A 19,564-nucleotide genomic window follows, 5' to 3' on the forward strand; every position below is an offset into this window, starting at 1 on the left:
CATTGGAGGGATCACGCAGTCAAAGTTAGTAAAACTTTACTTAAATAGACTATTGTATATACATATATTATTTATATAATATTTTAAAAACGATTTTTGTCTAAATAGTTTCTTACAAAATAATTTAATAGTGATGAAGCAAGACCCTATTCATGCCCAGGCATTATTACCACCTAGGTTTATAATTGCGGAAAATCCGCCGATGACAAAGCTTCTGACTAAAAACCGATATCATTCTAGACTATGACGTAAGGACCTCAACAATATTAGTTTGGCTTTTTTATTAATATGAAAGGAATTACCTTGATTTAAACTAAAGCGTATTGCATTGCAATAACGTCGACTCTTTAGACAATTAAAATCCACTTAACGTTTCTTAACTTTAAATAATATTAAATGAATTGTGATATGTTAACAGCAACTACATACGACGCCTATGCCTCAACTTGTTTAAGCTATCACGGCACATGCTTAATATTTTTTAGAATATCCATAGTTAAATAACCTTTATCATGACCATCCCCCATGTACACACACTCCCGTACAAACTCATATCTGTTTACCATCACACAACGCAGCCGAATTGGGTATTACGTTTTTATATTTTTCGTTGAGTTTTCCTTACCTGGTTTTTAATTTAAACTTTTAGTTTATATTATTTATTGCATTTTCTAATATTTGCTTTTTGTTATTTATGATTTAAGTTTGCTGTCGGAAATAAATGAAATAAAATTATCTTGGAAAATTCCATCCCAGAAATTATCTTGGAAGTCATCCCATTTCAAAGGCAATATTTGGTAATTTGGACATCATTGAAAGATTGAACAAATTTGACTTAGAGCGTACTAAAACTTAAAAAGTCGGCAACGAAACGGCGAGCCCTCTGGCATTGCGTGTCGATGGGCAGTATTACTTAACATCAGAAGAGTTCTGTAAAAAAAGGGGACGACATCAGGATTGAAAGCTAAAACTGCACATTTCTAACACTGAGGTTACAAAAATTTTCTTATTCCACATTTAAATAGTTATTTATTTAATTTAAGTATTAGTATTCCTAAAACAATAACACAGCCAAAAATAATACAGTTACTAAATTATGTTATTATTCAGTTTATAATAAGATAAAAATACAGGTTTACAAAAATTAGATTTGACTAATAATGACAAATGTCGTGCAATAATTTCTACGAAATGTTAGTTATTATTTTATAAACACTTACGTACGTATGCATTGTAAATAAGATTCTCTGTTAGTGTGTTTCGTTATACCTACTTAGGCAATCTAGAAACTACACAGCTAGATTTTGAAAGATCGTTTCTACATTTTCATATTAGATTTCATTGAATCAATTCTCACGCGAAAAGCGACTTCAGATTAGATTTTCTTATCGTCTAATTAGACACTTTTCGTAACGCTGTGTGAATATTTTTAATCTCGTTTTTACAATTTTTAAACGACCTTATCCTATTTTCCTCTCGTACATAGAGTACGTTTTTAGCTTTACATAATCCGAATGTGAAGGTTGGATGGAACTTTCTTTGGGGGGGAGGCTGTATGCGCACAGCCATAGACGCAGTTGTAAAGAAAGCGCGCGCGATCGCGCCTGTGTCGTGCCTGTTTTTTTTATTCCACCCCAAAGTGTATTTTTGGATACCATGAGGCTTTTATTTTGGGTATGTTCGATTTTTAAATTTATTATTTTGTTCTCATCCTTAATCGGCGCGTGATTGCTTTCTAGTGAAAGTTGACCAGAGCTTAGGGCTTGTTCGCGACTTGTTATTGGTTTTGGAATTTAATGGACTATAAATATTCAATAGATAATGTTACATCCGTCACTTTCTTCTGCTAAATTTATATCTTTGTGCTAAGGTTGTGTTTGATAAGCAGTTTATTAACGTTATAAAAAAATATTAAAAATAGGTACACTAATAAAATTCGCATTTATTAGTATGGTATAAGAAAATAGCGTACCATTTCTTGGCCGACAACGCACTCGCGAGCTCTTTGGCATTGTCCATTTTAGATACTGTCCATGGGCAGAGGTATCACTTAACATCAGGTGAGCCTCCTGCCCGTTTTTTTTTCATAAAAAAATGTTTGCTTTTATAGTGTCTATAATCTATATGAAAGGTCGCAGCGCTTCATTTCATAAACTTTCTTAGAGCCTCTTGACCGGATGCGGTTATAATAATTTGGCAGACTTATACTTCCAAATAAAAAAGTATTGTTTCTTTAAATAACTTAATGCTCGTTAAAAACATCATATACGGAACAATAACGGCAGTGATACTCCAGTATAAAATAATTTAACACATCCAGTAGCGGATTATACGAGTATCTAGTAAAATGACTTTAATCCCAAATAAGAATCATTCTAATTATATGTATCTTAACTAAAGTACTATTTGGTTCTGTCTAGTGTAATAATAATTATACGCTGTAAGAATAATTTGCGAGAATATGGTATACATTTCGCAACCCATATTGGCGTGCAAATTTATCTTAAAAGAAATTTTACACAGTCACATTATTAAACTATATTATAACGGTATTAAATAAATATCAATTATAATAGAATAATACTTTTTTTCCAAAAGTTAAGTCGAATATTAAAAACTCCAGTACAAGAACATTAAATTAAGACCTAATAATTAAGTAAAGACCTTAGAATGTTTTTGGTAAATTATTGTATAGCCTTACAATGAGAAAACTTATATATACATTCACGTTGAAGATATGTCGCTGAAAACCTGTCAGAAAATAAAAATCCTTTCAAAAAATTAACACATGCAATTTGCACGAGAGGTCGAAAGTTGAATTGCATAAACTTGCGAATATTATGACAAAAAATAGTTACCCAATATAAAGGCGTCCTTTCTACGTTGCGTCAACGTGTTTGAGGAAGTGTGTCAGTGCTCAGCAGAGAATTTGCGAACGGAACTTGTATATGACCGCGTTCCACTTCGCATGCGACGCTATAGCTATGGAATGTTGCCAACTGCCAAAATTTACGGATTCCCAATGTCTTAAAACTGGGTTTCAACACTGGGAATAAATTTTGAACCCTATACTTTATAAAGCAGAGAACGATAAAGATATGTCCATACTGGGATGGTTTTGTGGTTTGGTACACCTCAAAACTCAATGTTTTTTCATCCAATATGACTTATGACTTTACGTAACAGTACAACTTCAATTAATCTTGGTGATGAAACAGCAATTACCTATAAGAAATGCAAATAAAGCCATAAAATAAAATCTCTCCCCAATACCCCAAAGGTTGACAGGTTTTCATAAATATTTTTAACTTGCCATCAAATGTCAGACATGTACTAAAACATTAGACGTGCTGACAAGATAATTTCAGAAAGATGTTCAAGGAGACCTTTCAGTTCTTTTTATTATAGCTTTGACAGTTGACAGCCCAACTTTATGCTTCACCGAGTTCAATGACCTCGGAATAGAATGTTGCCAAACTAAAGAATGTGTTCAAATTAATCTCTGATATTTTTATATTAGGCCACTGGACGACCATCGCGATGTTTTCTCTTGTTTTCAAACTATTTGTAGTATATATATGTAATATTATGGTATATTATAAAAAGTATTTGATCAAAAAAAATAATTGCCTTAAAAATACTTAGTATTCGCAATAGATGTAATCTAAGAATCAACTTAATATGTCATAATAAGAACATGCAACATCAATTTACATTACCTCATCTCTAAAATCGAGCTGAAATTACACTCAATTATTGTTACATCAGGCTTTGTCGAAACATTGAAATACTTGCATTCACTATGCACTTAGTGTATAAGAATAGGGTGTTTGAAAACTCCACCCTAATAGCGACGATTAATTCGTATTAGTTTCTTCTTACTCATAACTACTACTTACTTGTAAACCCAGCACCACAAACCTTGATATAGTGGACATTTGACAAAAGACAAACAAATGTACTTATATAGAATAGAATCGTTTATTTGTGGTGTACTTTTTTACAATGACGTTTATTATTTAAGAGAACGAAGAACGTAAATTTAACTTTGAGATCTCAACGTTCTGAAGTGAATTACTTCAGTTGATTATAATATCGAAGGATAATTTTCTTATCTTAATTTTTTTACTTGTGTAATACAAATATAAAAGTAAAAATTTATTGCATTATTTTATATTCGTTAGATTGGATTTTCAGCAAATCCCCAATTTCTTCTCTCTGATTGATGAAAAAATCGAACTTAAGCTGCCAATATACTTAGGTATTAAATTGTCTTTAAATCATTAAATACGTCACGTTATATGTGATAATATATACATACAATTGCAGATATAATATATTTCAAATCCTTAGTAGTATAATTACCGTAATTAAAAAAAATACAAAAGAATGTTAAGTGTTATAAAAAGTTTATCAGACTACCTGTTGCCGGAAGCAGCAACACGGGTGCGTGATAGAAATCCTTAATGGTTTTTGTGATACTTTTATGTGGAACGATTTTCAAGGAACTGAATTAGAAATTCAAATATTAATTTATTCCTTATAGTGAACGCTAATCTCAATGAATTGACACTAAAAATATCTAAAATATTCAACTGGACTGTCGGAAAAAATTACATGCATTTATTATTTCCTTCCAAACATTACATAATTAAATACAGCATGACTAACATGTAATATGGGCGGCTTTGAATTTAAATAAATATTATCATAATGTATATCATATCCTTGCTAATAAAGAATATTTTAGATTTAAACAATCACTAATGGCGGCAGCACTGTCTTTGAAGAAGTAGAATCTGCATGGCTAAAGATGCCATGACAAGTTAAAGTAGCATCAGAAAAAATGGAAATGGTATCAAAACCAGAAGCGAATTAATACATTCTCGAGTATTCTCTTTCTTCCTCTATGGAGTGAATAGCTATGAAGTATCAAATTATAACTTAAATAAAACAGCGTCCTTTTAATAAAAAAATGTTTCCCCTAGCATACAAAATTGGAATTAGGTGAAAAGTGAAATAGAGTTGACAAGTTTTAGAGGCAGTGGGTTAGCAGTACCGTTAAATTGTGATTACGTGCCATCGACTCGCTCTAGTTAGTGGACAAAGTCAAGGCCGGCAAGTTTGTTACAAAGGGTTCAATGTACGGCTTGTTATTAGTAGTTTTTTTGTCATTAACACCTTTATGAGAAGCTTCTCATCTTGTATTTTAAGCAAAAGCTTCTTACTGTTACCCTTAACAAGACTCATGTATTGAGTGAACTTATAAAAATTTCTTATTTTCTATGAATAATTTTCTTGACATAATAATCAGTCCCCTTTTCCGTTTCCCTAGTCTCTAAAGTTATCCATTTTTAATGAAACAAATTTAATGCAAGTAATTATAGATATTTCCTTAATATTAAAATGATAAAATATCGACTTAGTCTACAACTTTTCAGAAAATATAGACTTTCGTTTCAGGTTGCAAAATTTAATATGTTATACAATTTTAAAATCTAATAACATATCAATTAATTTAAAATTATTCGCTATCATTAGTAATTTCAAAATTTGCAATATTTTGATTTCTATTGGATTAAAATTAAGAAATCATATATTTCAGACTTAATGTCGAAAGCTAATCACAAAGTATTAGCATTTTTATTGAAGGAGAAAGTGATAAAAACTAGTTTAAATTTACGCCCAAAGATAAATATAGATTAAAAATCAATATTTATATATGACGCAATATATTAATATTCCATTAATTATGCATTGAATACTGAAAACACGAAAGCTTGTTATGGATTTTGAATTTAAGATCTCACCAATATCTTGTAATCGGACCTCAGATTGTCATCATCCTTACACAACATACTCCGTAGATGTCCATTTTTGTGGATAATATTTTTATAAAAGCTGCTCGTGTTGAGGGTACAATGTATGTTATTACAAACGTAGAACAAAGTAAAAATACAAAACATAAACGTTTTAGAAGACGCGTTTGCTTTCTTTAAAGCATTAATTATTTGGTTTATTTTTAAGTAATTCATTTAAACAGTTTAATTCGTCAACAACAAATACTTTAAATAAAGAATGAATAGTTTTTTTTTTAAATATTCGTTTTATGAATCTTACTATCTAAAGTCTTTGCACTTAACATTAATTGCTACAAATTATGTTAAATTAAGATAACAATCATTCATCATTACAATTACATAATTTGACGTCACGAGCCTTCTGGGAAAGTAGCTCTCGCCATGACATCACATAATTGTAAATTAAGACAAATTATTACCATTATGTACCTTACGCATTTGTAATACGAGACATCCGTGGGATATCTATGGCACTTTTACTTTTTTATTAAGCGCTAACTATTCGAATATTCACTTTCGTCGTTTATTGGCTATGGTTGTGTAATTCTTACGTATATTGTACTATACCATATGATAGACATCATTGTGGATAATCAATATTTTGACAGGTTGTTAGATAAGTGGAAAGGTATTTCACATTTTTAAACGACTTCAAAAAACCGTAAGAAGAGGAGAAACTGATGAATTTATTTGTTTTCATGTAATAGTTCAGAAACATTTCTTAGTATAGAGTTATTAATCCGTATTCGAAATTATTGTTTCGTCTGGAATCGAATACGGAATATATGGGTTGAGCAGAGATAAAAGCTTTTTGTGCTAACTTTTTTATATACTTTTTTTATATTTTTGTGAACAAACCATACACTTTGAATTTAATTAGAATATCCATTATAGAAACACAATATTTGTTTATTTATACAAATCTATCCTAATAAAATTTTATTAATTTAAAATCCCATATACCATTCTTCATATTCATAGTTTTAAATTATTAAATTATCTTGTGGCTGACGCGAAATACACTTAAACAAAAGTAGAAAGTTCATTAATTCAATGACTTTGTGTGCATAATGAGATTACGAGAGAAATATTAAACATATCATTACGATGCAGTTGTAACCTGTTATGGAGTTTTAATTAACGCTTATCGAAAATACCGCACTTTTCGTTTATTACGTATATTTCTTAAGTCGATCACTATTTCCCAAGTAGACTAGTTAAACTTTTCAAAGAGATACAATTATACCAACACAAGCTTTAATCTTGCGAAAACATAAACGGCAAAATATTTATACACTATTATTCTAATAAACCTTTAACGTATTTTCATTAAGTTCAGTCACACATCAAGTATACCTAATTGAGTTACGTTTTATACGTTTATTTAGCACTTAATACAAATCTAAAAAGGTAATAAGTACACTTCACTGGAAAAGGTTTTACCGGACTAAAACTTTAAATGTCAAATAGGTATTTAATATTTCACTACTATACGTATCACTTGTTAGTCAAGTCGCCTGCGCTGTGTATTGGCTTAGGGTAAAATTCAGAGGTGACACTTCCGTGTGTTCCAATTCGTTTTTAATATGGGAGTAAGCGTGGGAAGCAGTCTACTTAAGTCTATGCCGCTAGTAAATATCAATGTTATTATATTCATCACGTAATATTATCGAAAGTAGGTCGTCCATCAGTAGTGGTCCAAATACGTATGCAAAAGCAATTTCCGCAATTATGAAAATTGGCGATTATCGAAGTGTGTCATCTTATGGAAAACTAAGTGACTATTAAACTGCAAGTTACTGAAGAACCTTTCTAATACATAAATTAACCAGTATTCTTTTATCATAACATTTTACATATAGATTATTAATTGTACTATTATTAAACACATTCATCTTTTATTAAAATTCGCCATAAAAAAATTGATTTTCCGGCTATTACTTTGTATTCATTCTTTAAGCATTCAATGCGTTAAGTAAAATATAGTTGTCCACGGACAGTTAGTTTCATATTATTTCAACCTAGTCAGAAACGGGGCTAAGCTCGGTTTTTACATCGAAATTGAATGTAAAAACTTCTGGTCAATATTGCTTTTGGATGATACTTTATAGAGGATGTTTAGTGGTCCTGATGGCGGAAGAAAAAGAGAATAGAAAATAAAATAAGCCACACATCAATTGTCAAAGCATGTTCATTGACTAGCGTGTTTATAAATCATTTGTATCCTATATTATAAATATTAGACGTAGACAATAAAATGTGGTAAGCAAATTTATTTAAAAATAAGCCCTTCAGGGAACGCGTGTATGTCAGTGGGATACTATAAAAATAAGTCAGAAAATACGTAAGCTTGTACATTTTCACTCTCGCTCCAAAACGGACCGCAATCGGACTCGTCCGGCCGGAATGCAGTAGAAAGCACGCGTCGCAATGTGTACTTAGGGTTGACAGCTAAAAAAAATATAGAATTCAGTAAATAGAGCATTGGGAAAATTGGAAGACATTTTTTTCACGATTGAATTATAATTAACCACTAGTAAAAAAAAAGTAAAATTTCAGTTTTGAGTCCGCTCTACATAAAATAACTTTGTAGCTTGACAAAATGTTTAGGTATGCTTAAAAGACACTAGTTTTAGTAAGTCAAATGTGAAATCTATAACTTATTAAAACTTGATAAATAGACAATTAAAATAAATTTAAAAAGTTAACTTCACTAAGTTTCCTGTGGCAGTGTACTTTTAAAGCTGGCATTTCCTCGCTGTACTGCGATACCTATTCGTTGAGCGAGAAAAGCATCAGCCCTGGGGTTACCAGTATTATCTACCAGGCGCCAACTTAAATCTTTAATTAGCGCCTGTGCACTTGAACCCCACAGGCCAAGAGTCTCAAAAGGGAACAAAATAAAATGTGGAGGAATGATACATATTTAGCCGTTTATTATTTTATCACACAAGTAGCACCTCATAACAAAGCCCGTCCCATGCTTCAAAAATATTCACGATGAAATAAATAACATGAACATAACATATTATTACAAAAGTTCTTGTCACGAGGTTGGATTTTTTCAAATTCGTTTTCCAATTTATTGTGAGTATGAATTTTAGTTTGTTTTATAAACTTTTTGTATTTTGAATGTGGCAACCCTATATATAGGCGTGTTTGCAGACGTGGCGACGCTTACCGAAATTGAGACCCCGTCATTGATGAATCGTGACATAATCTCTTGGTTTGTAAATAATATCGGAAGAAAGTTTTTGGAGTTTTATACATACAAATATACATATTTACAATATTCTTAACCTACACTAACAATCAAGGTAATGCTGCCAGCATTAAAGGTGCCACAGTGACCGACCTTTTTAAATTTATTAATTGTGTATTTATCAATTATTAATTACCATTATTAGACATTGTGTTTCGTCTTATTTTTTTTAATATTGACTTTTTGGGTCTTAGAGCCAACGGAGTGAGTAGGTACAGCAGAATTTTGTACTACAACCTAGGTTGCCAACTTCACGACCAGTACATTTCACAGTTATCCGAAATTTGTACTTGTCGGAAGTTGCCGCCTTCCAACTTCATTCCGTAATATTACCATGTGAGTAGGTAGTACACTTGAAATAAGCGGAAAAAAATAAATAATTTGAGATTAAGAATTTTAAGAGAAATCCTGTTACCCCTGACACTGGTATCTGAACTTGAAAGTGTCGGTTGTAAAAAAACATGCTTAATAAAGGCATATAAGACCGGAAATGACGGAATTCGTCGAAAGCTTGTATAATAAGCGAAGGACCTTAGTGTTACGCGTATTTTGCTAAAACCCTAATCCCTGTAACTTAACAAAGTTCTCAACGGCAACATAAATATAGTTCGCAAGTGTAAAACAAAGAATCTCTATTCCATAACTTTAATGGGATAAATCTAACACGACCGAACTGGACAACTTTACTAGACAGATGTAATATTATGTTTTCGTTTCGTTTTTTATATTATATAAATATTATATTTTTAAAATATTAGGAATTTGTACTGAGTAGCACTTCAACTTTGTTAAACCCATAGGTTTTTTGGTGTTTTCTATATTTTCTATTTTGAATTATTAGTTATACATTATGCGATAATCAAGAAAAAATCTTACGAGACGAGGATGTGCAACAAGCGCAAACGCCACAAAAAAATTCAAATAGAAAAACTGCAATAGTAAGTATTCATTACATCAGGTGTAGAGACTACTGATGACACATAACTAATATTTCATTAGTGTTCTATGTGAAATCAACAGTTTACCAAGAATGTGACTCACATCTCACTCGTTAGAAAGTGTATCCTTCGTGACGCCGCATTTATTATATCCTATTTGAATGACGTAGGAAAAACAAAACACAACTGTATATAAAATCGACGGGTGAGGAATTTAAAAACCTCAGGTAAAATTATAAACCAAATCATACAATTGTATTCATATTGTTAGCAAGGGCGGATCCAGCTTAAGCTGCTACTATGACCCCCTCCTGGTGGATGGTGCTTAAGCACCAGGATGGGGTCATAGCCGTGGTCAAGTCGAGAAATACGTTTGTCATCATACAAAGTTATTATATTATATTAAATTAACTAAATATTGAAGATATGTAGTTACATAAAATCATTATGTTCAATTAGTGGTCCACCTAACTTCTGGAACCAGCTCAGGGGGAGCCATGACCCCCATGAAGCCCCCCCCCCCCCCCCGGTTCTGCCATTGATTGTTAGCTTAAGATGAATACTGAAAAACTTATATCACATATTGACCATTGAAAAAGGTATCACCTCATAATCCGTTAGATTAAGGTCTCTAATTTGAACTTTTAATTTTAGGTTGTACCAGTCCATAATTAACTGATTTATTAAGGTCAAATGCGTTTCTATGTGGCTGTTCGTGTTTAGAATATTTTCCGGCTAAAACCTAGCGCTAACTTTCTCACAAGTCACACAACTCAAAACCTTACTAAACGACTATAAACATTTTAAAATGACAGCTCTATTACTTCTAAGTGGATAAATTAGTAACTCAATAATGACAATGATACTTTCGTTATAATAATAAGAATAATTTATATTTCTGTCATCTCATTCTTTTAAGATATGTGTGTGCCCTTTTTGGGCAAAGTCCAAATCTCTCCATTCCTGTTTGCACTGTGCCAATTTTTGCTTGCCTGCTGTTTCCCTAATCTGGTCTATCCACCTGCCTATCTCCTTCATTGTGTCTTGTGCGCCAGTTTACGTTCTGGCTCTACTTTTCTGTTCCTCTTGCTAATAATTTTATTATTACCTTTTAAATCGTTTAAATACTTTCAATTAAATAACAGTTTAGTAACGATGTGAAGACATAATTACCGAGTAATTATATCATTAATTCGTCTATTTAAAACAGTTTTCTTACCGACTTCAAAACCACGGAGATTTTATGATCCATAAAATTTATGTTTATACGTAACTTTCTAAATTCATACCCTTAACCCCACGTAAATATGTATCATTAAGATGTATCAAGAAAGTAAACCGGCATGTCACGAGAACAGGAAGAACCATTATTATAATTTTATAACCATTGGTTATAAAATTACGTAGTTCCAGGCCTAAAGACTAAATCGCTAGACATTTGAATTATAGATACAGCTTAGTTGGACGAGAGAGAATGCCGTAGGTCGTGTTATTCTTTGGCAAGCACAATTATATTATTACATACTATTTATTTATATCTTAACAATTATTCTTGTTATTAATTTCATTTTATTTACTATGCACTTTTAGACTAAACTTCATTACTTGCACTGCTGACTTTTACTACCATCATTATTATTATTTTTCTACTAAGTATTGATTTTATTACATTCTTATTCTTTTCTGCGACTGAGGCGGAAACTAGTGAACACTCTGCTCCTCAGCATTATGCTGAGCCAGGGCCTATTACAACCACACACACGCATTACATACTTAAAACGTACCTTGTTCTTAAAAAAGTATATTTTTTTATATATATTAAATATATATTTTGTGGAGGCTTGGCACAGTTTGCAGTTTGGCAAGCGTGTAAAGCTACCATTAGCTTTCAAAAGCGTAGTGACAATGAGAACGAAATATTCAGCAGCTATTTGGTTTATGGTACAAATATATATTAAGTTGACAAACAACAAAACTTGTATCAAATTAAGGTGAACAAGAAAAAAATATTTTACGCATTTCTGCATTATTTTTTCGCTTTTAAAAGCTTTTTGTTATGTTCGTACGTGACGCGGATATAATTTCGTCTAACATTGAAAGATTTTGCTGTAAATATTTTGTAACATAAACCAATCATAGCAATGATACGGTATTATTGTCATTAGCATATCAAGTTATTATTTGAAGTATGTCACAAGATTTTGGAAAGTGTCTACAAGTGTAATACAAGGTTATGTGTTCTTTAATAATTAATTTCAGTTAAGCAATATTATTTTTAACGAAAGTCTTATATTTATGAAATAAATATTATTTCTACATAACTAGTAACGTAGGCTTTTGTTGTTATGTATATTATAATAATAATAATAACCTTTTATTTCAGATATTTTAACACTTAAGTAAATAGATTTATATCTATTATCCCATTCTTCTTAGGTTTCTGGTAGTAAGATATATTTTTATGGCAAAGGCCTCCTTTAAATCCTGTCTGCACTTTGCCACTCTCTCATGCCACCGACCTGCTGTTTCTTCTTCTATTGACTTCTTCTTTTTCTTTGTTTCTGTCATACATCTAATAGATCTTTGACAGAACTGTTGCTTTGTATGCTGAGATATATATATGCATACTTCTTAAAACCTATCGAAATTATTGAAAGTACTTACTTTAAATTTTGTATTTTAAATACAAAGACACTTAGTTGACATGTAAATAACGTTATATATATATTAATGTCTAAGTTTTTCTTACTGTTAATTACGATCTAAGCAACGTTACTTTATTCTTGCTAGTATGAGCCAAAACACAGAGTTGTATTGGCAAATAAATGTAATTATTTATTAATTTATTTTTTTGCATATAAATATCATATAATTGCTGTTCGTTTGTATCGATGAAACTTGTGGACCGCTGGGCTGATTTGGCTTGGAAGTTCAGGGAAGGTTCCAACAGTCGGAAACATATAATAAGAGAAGAAAAATACTAAATATGACATTTGAATTTTTCAATAAAAACTATATAGCTTTTGTCATTTTAGAAATAAAAACGTACAATTGGTTGTGTATTAAAGATTTTGTTTTTTATATAAATTTTGCATTCAGAATTTTGTTTTCATAGTTGTGGTATGAGGTCCGATATCTTTTTTATATATTTTTATATAAAATTTTATATATAAATTTTATATTAAGTTAAAACACAAATATAATATGTTGGTGATACGAAGTTCACCGGTTCGTGTCAATATATAAATTATTTCAGGGATGACTAAAATCGAATGGTCGTACCGGAAATAGCAACTTTTACACTGTATTAGGATTGAGTGAGAAATGGTAAGCTAAGATAAAAGTGAATGTTTATAATTGAAGTTAATAACTGTAACCGAGTGAACAATGGGTGTGAACCGCGGAAGTGCGGTTACAGTGGTCTTTGATGTTTTGCCGTAAACCGTCTTTGACTAGTTTAGTATTAACGAGACTGTATGAACTTAGTAATCTCAGGGATAACTTCTTCTTAATAATAATAATAAATCGTTTATTTGCAAAAACAGTGGTACATTCAGATTAATTATTTAATTAGGCCAAATGTCGAGTGCGTAATTATATTAAATTATATAAAAAGTATACGTAATTTGGCTAAAAAGAAATGATTTTCTCAATACTTAAGAATCTCAAATCTCTCTCTCTCTCTCTTTTTAAAATAACAGCTGAACTCTTAATTATACGACATTTGTATGTAATCAAAATTATATCAATTCAATCGTAAATAAATCAAAAAATATTATTGTTCTGTTATGCAAACAAGGTTTTTGTGATGTGAACTAAAGTGTGGGACCACAGACTAAATAATGAGGTGAAATTTAGATATTTGCGTTCGACAAACGCCGTGCTACAAGCCATGAAGTTATCGTGGTATCGTGGTATCGGATTTGATTCTCGACTGATAGATGAAAAAATGCATCAGCCCTAAATTACAGGGCAGATTAGATTGCGGAAGAAACTATGAGAAAAAACTGCATCTCACACAAAATATCTGCGTAAAGTTTTTGTTCTTACATGTGCTAAATATTAAAAAACTCAACGAGCACTCAAAGGAAATCACTTCAAAATTATTTGTGTATTTCGCTATTTTTATAATAAAAAAATTCCGAGCAAAATGCTGAGACATTTACAATAACAGAAATTTACAATTATTTAAAACTTATATTTAGTTTTACTATATGAAAGAATTGCGTATATGATACTATAATAAATCTTTTATTACTTCGTGTTTAACCCTTTGATTTTGTGTGTAAAAAATTGCTCTATAACTCTTATTAAGCATCACCCACAACCCACCCTGCATTATTAAAACCGGGTTCAAGAGGCTTAAGTTTACTTTTATTGGAATTCCAACGGACTCATCTTGAAATTTACTATGAGTCCATAACATTTAATCACATCACAAAAGTGAAATATACTTTAAAATTTGAATATAAATTACGTACAATAACATGGTATAACCTTAACATTTTATGATAAGTGCCGAGTGCATATGCGTAAATATAAGCTTTGCTTTTCACAACACTTTCACCTTCACTTACGCCACTGGTCACGTCACTATTATAAATGCTGTTCAATATTGACCTAACTTTACGTAACGTTTAGCTATAAATATCGTTTCTCTGATTTCAGGTTGCAGCCTTGGCTGTATTCACCCTGGCAGACGCAAAAAACTCGACAGCGAAAACGAAACCGAAAAGGCAGTTAGAGAACATTCGTACGCCACAAAACCTACAGTACTCCCTAGTTCTACCGCATTCCAGAGTAGCACATTTTAGATCTCTCCCTAGTACTCGAAGAGTTTCCAATGCATCGCAAAGAGCAGGAAAGTTACCGCCATACGCGGTTCAAATGGAACCGGTAGTGCAGTATTCTCAAAAAGATCCATTGTATGATCCAAAACACGACCGCACAGAAGAATCAGTCGTAAATAGAAATGATATTGCTCAATCAAAAATTCTTAACGTGAATGATCAGAGCGGTGAAGATTATGGACCACCATACGGTAGCTTGCCGACGGCACCGTTATACAGTAGTGAAAGTCAACATTACTATGAAGCACCGGAACCGATTATAGAAATTATTATCAAAGAATCAAATGAATCTCTTCCCGCGCCACCTCCTCAGCCTTTACTGAAGAAAAAGAAAGAACCAGTCCAAGTATTCTACGTCAAATACAGTAAAGATCCACATGCTAAAGATAAAGTAATTTATGACAAGCCGATACCCGCAATCACGCCACCTACCAATGATGAAGATGAACATCACGAACATTATGTAACAGTAACTCCTGAACCATACTATGCACCAGCACAAACAACCACTCTCAGAGCTATTATTAAGCCAGAATCGGAAATATATCATACAGACAGCAAAGTAAAGGTTACATTTGGCAATGAAGCTCGTCATTATAGTTATAACAGACGGGAAGAAAGCCCTTCTGAAAAACACGAAGAAACAGCACCGAGGCCAGTCATTGCTTTACCAAATGTTCAACCGACTCAAATTTCTTTGGAACGTTCGGTGTCACCAAACTATCAAGAACATCAACAAAGACCTGGTATTGCAGGTCCTCAAACATATCACACAGGTCATAATGCTCAAAGTCGTATTCAATTCCAACAGCCTTTCTTGAGTCAAGAACCTCAATTGCCAAGACAAAGACCACCAGTAGTTCCATTTAGACAACCAAACCAGGGTTCCTTTTCATCTGGCCCTAACCGCGCTGCTTTTCCAAGTTCTCAACCTATAAACCATTTTAACTCAGGTCCGCCAATACCTGGCCCAATCGGGCCAATTCTACCGACACCTGCAAGACCCGCGTTTCATTCAAGACCTACAATATCTCCTCCATTTCCTACGAGACAACATAGCCCTTCAAGAACAACGTTCCATTCTGGACAACAAAGACCTCACATCCATACACAATCACAACAACCATACTTTGATGAAGCCAAATATCTTCAGGAAAACTATCACACAATTACAACAGATCAAATAGATTCGTCAAAACAAACAATACTCCCAAACAAACAACAGTCATTTAATGTTGCGCCAAAACCAAGCGCAAATCCCATTATTTTTAACGAGCAAAATCGTCCACAGCAGCTTATCCCATATAATCAACAACTGCCACAACAACGCCCGCCACAACATTTTGATACAAACAAACAAAGCTTTGGGGTAACTCCTACGAGATCACCTTTCTTTAATTTAAAACCATCTCCTCCTCAATTAGAAGCAAACCGACCTTTCCAACGTCAACCTCAACAACAATTTAGTTTTCATCAAGGACCCCAGACACTACGCCCTTCAGCACAAGGCCCTTCAATTGAAAATACGCACAATCAAAACGTTTTTACCAGTCAAAATGCCATTTCTCCTTCACCGTCACCAATACCTCAAGCTCAATTTTTACCACAACCGTCATCCCCTCCACTATTTAGCTTCCATCCACAACCTTCACCAACACCTCAACAAATTTTACCCTCCGAAGGATCCCAGGGCCAACAAATTGCGCATGAACAAAATGTTGCTCAATTCATACCAAGAGACAGTGAATTGGTTCCAGCTATATCTAAATATGAACAGCACATAACTGTGAATGAAGCTACAGGGCAAACAAATTATAACAATGGATTCAGTGGATTTAACCAACCATCACCCACACCAAATTACCAACAACAATACGTTACAAATTCACAACAACAAAACCAACAATTATATCAACGTCAGCATGATCAACAGGAACTTCGTCAACAACATGAACAAAGAGAAGAGCTGAGACAGCAGCACCAACGCCAACAACAATTGCAGCAGCAGAATCAACAACAGCAACAACAACAACAACAACAACAGCAGCAGCAGCAACAACAACAACAACGTCACCAACAGCAACAGCAACAGCGTCACCAACAACAGCAACAACAACAAGAACAAGTACAAAATCAGCAATATTTAAATTCTGAACAAGAACAAGTGAGACAACAATTAGCTTTTAACGTACGTAAACAACAAGAAGAGATTCAACGTCTTCAAAATCAACTGATAGTACAACAACAAAACTTACAGCAACAACAAAGAAATCAGTATGAAGATCAGTATTCTCAACAGCAAACTAGTTCGCCATCACCACAGTACGTGGAAGAAAGATCTCGTCCTCAGGCAAATTACGTAACAAGTACCGCCGCACCACAATATTATCAAACAAGTTCGAGAACAGTAGAAATTAAACCAACTACACAGAGGTACGTTTCCTCAACTAATAGTCCAACACCTGAACCTAAAAAGGAGAAGAAAAAACCCACTATAGAACTTCCAGATGAAGTTCCTGACGATCTACGTCAACAACTGCTATCTTCAGGAATTTTGGATAATGCTGATATCAGTGTCCTTGACTACGATAAAGTTGGTGAAACACCTTTAGAGTCCTTACCACCAGATCAACTTGCAAATTTCTTTAGCGCAGGAGGAGGGCAGCAAATAGCTGGAAGTGAAAACAGGCCAATTGTAGTGTCACCAAATGGAGATCGAATTGAATCTAGAATCGATGATTCTGTTGATGACGATGATCAAGATATATCCGCATCAGAAAACGTTGAAAGTGTGGTCGCCCCGCCTTCTCAAAATGTTGAAATGAAAGTAGTCCACTTCAATCCTGATACTGTGGAAGGTCAAAAGGTTGCTAAAGACTACGTCAAAGAAGATGCAACCCAAGTTGATCCGGTTGCATTAAATGATAAGAAATATAACAGATACTTACCACTAAAAGTAAATGGCAATCAATTTCCTCTGCCGGATATTGTAAAAGGAAGAAAGGTGACTTCAGTTGTAGTTCTCGCGCCAGTTCAAACAGAGGCAATAAGTAACGACCATAGTAGATCAGAACGTGCTGCGGGAGACAGTCTTAGGGGTTTAAAGTTTGTGGCGGGAGATAGTCTTCACAATCTGTTGAAGAAACCTACAAAAGATAACTTTCAGAAATGGTTTGACGTTGAAAAGAAAACTGAGACGGATCAACAATCGGTTGTTCTCCTAGTAACCGAGTAAGTATTTTTTTATTTAGATCAGATTTAATAGAACCTGCTTTTAAATATGTATTCGTAATGATGTATTAGTAAATTAAAACGGCAGGTGTACACCCTTTTTCCCAGCCCTTTGCCCGTGATTGTAACACAACATTTTTACACGTAGTAACGTGAAAACTCGTATTGTTATTGTCTAAAATCAATACTATACTCGTATAATGCAGCGCCTAAAGACAGGGTATTTGTAGATTTTTTTGTTTACACAATATTAATTTCTTCATTCCTATAAATTTTACAGGAGCGAGGACCCACAAGAAGATAAAGAAATATTCATGTACGATATTTCTACAGGCACTGTTAATAAATTAAGCGGAGATTTATCCAACGCTTTTGTTGAAGCGGCCGAAAACAATTCTCTCAGCAAAGACATTGAACAGCTTGCCATCGAAGGAGAAGGGACACCAGAAAACTTCAAAAAAGACACAGAATTAGCAGCAGAGGGGTCAGAAAATGTGCCATTATTTGTAGATATATCGGGATTAAGTTTAAACCAAAAGGCAGGCCAAGTCTCTATCAGTTCAGGATACAGTAAAACAAAGAAAGGAAGACATTTGAGAAGACGAATTTAACGAATCGCACGCAGCGACTGATTTATTTTGTAAATAGTTTAGGTTTAGTACTAAATTATGAAGGAGTGATGATTTGTACTTAGTTGTAACTTTTTAATAAAAGTGATAATCAAGTTGTATTATATTAAAACAATATGATAAATTTGGATTTTTTTAATAAACTCCTTATATTATTTGGGTATATCATATTACAGATAAAATATTTAATTAAAATTAAACAATATATTTTATTAGTCAATATAATTATGTCCCTAAACTAAACGTCAAAGTTAATGAACTAACTAACTACAAAATCTTAATTTCATTAAGTATGAAACTCAATCTTAACTTGTTACAAAATACTTCTAGATATTTGTATGAAAAACTTTGTTAAAAATGTCATTATACAATTATAAAAACTATAATATTAAAACAATGCAATTTTTTTGAGTTCATCAATTATAATTTTAGCATTATGATTTTATCAAACTCAACTCTCAAGGGCTTTCTTTTTTTTTAAATTTATTTATTAGCCAGATACAAAGTCTATTTGCACCAAGGGTTTTCTAGCCCTTGAATGTTTCTTCGCTTCGAGTAACAGCCTACATAGAGCATGTAAATGATTATCTGTGAACGACCAAAACACTCATATTACAGAATAAGTATTTAGAAAAGAAATACAATATCTTGCTCTCTATGAATTGTTTAATTATTTTACACTATTTTTATAAACCATAATCAGAATTCAGAATCACAGATATAAATATCAGAAACCTGCATTTACTGACGTCTGTCATTCTCAAATATAAAACGTCTACTTTGAAAAAAGTAA

General features: G+C 32.6%; 1 protein-coding gene across 1 annotated transcript; it reads left to right on the forward strand.

Moving 5' to 3' along the window:
* Positions 1 to 1,575: 1,575 nt before the first annotated feature.
* On the forward strand, positions 1,576 to 18,895 carry LOC110996303 (interaptin-like). Its single transcript, XM_022263904.2, has 3 exons — positions 1,576 to 1,674; positions 14,730 to 18,142; positions 18,423 to 18,895. The coding sequence occupies exons 1-3, from the start codon at positions 1,657 to 1,659 to the stop codon at positions 18,751 to 18,753; spliced, it is 3,762 nt and encodes a 1,253-aa protein (XP_022119596.2). The 5' UTR covers positions 1,576 to 1,656; the 3' UTR covers positions 18,754 to 18,895.
* Positions 18,896 to 19,564: the final 669 nt, after the last annotated feature.

This window comes from Pieris rapae, chromosome 1, assembly GCF_905147795.1.
Source record: "Pieris rapae chromosome 1, ilPieRapa1.1, whole genome shotgun sequence".
Taxonomy (NCBI): Eukaryota; Metazoa; Arthropoda; class Insecta; order Lepidoptera; family Pieridae; genus Pieris; species Pieris rapae.

Bases quoted from the DNA above. Each gene is read 5' to 3' on its own strand.
- LOC110996303 (XM_022263904.2), top strand. The intron at 18,143-18,422 runs GTAAGTATTTTT...TAAATTTTACAG, and splicing joins GTTGTTCTCCTAGTAACCGA to GAGCGAGGACCCACAAGAAG.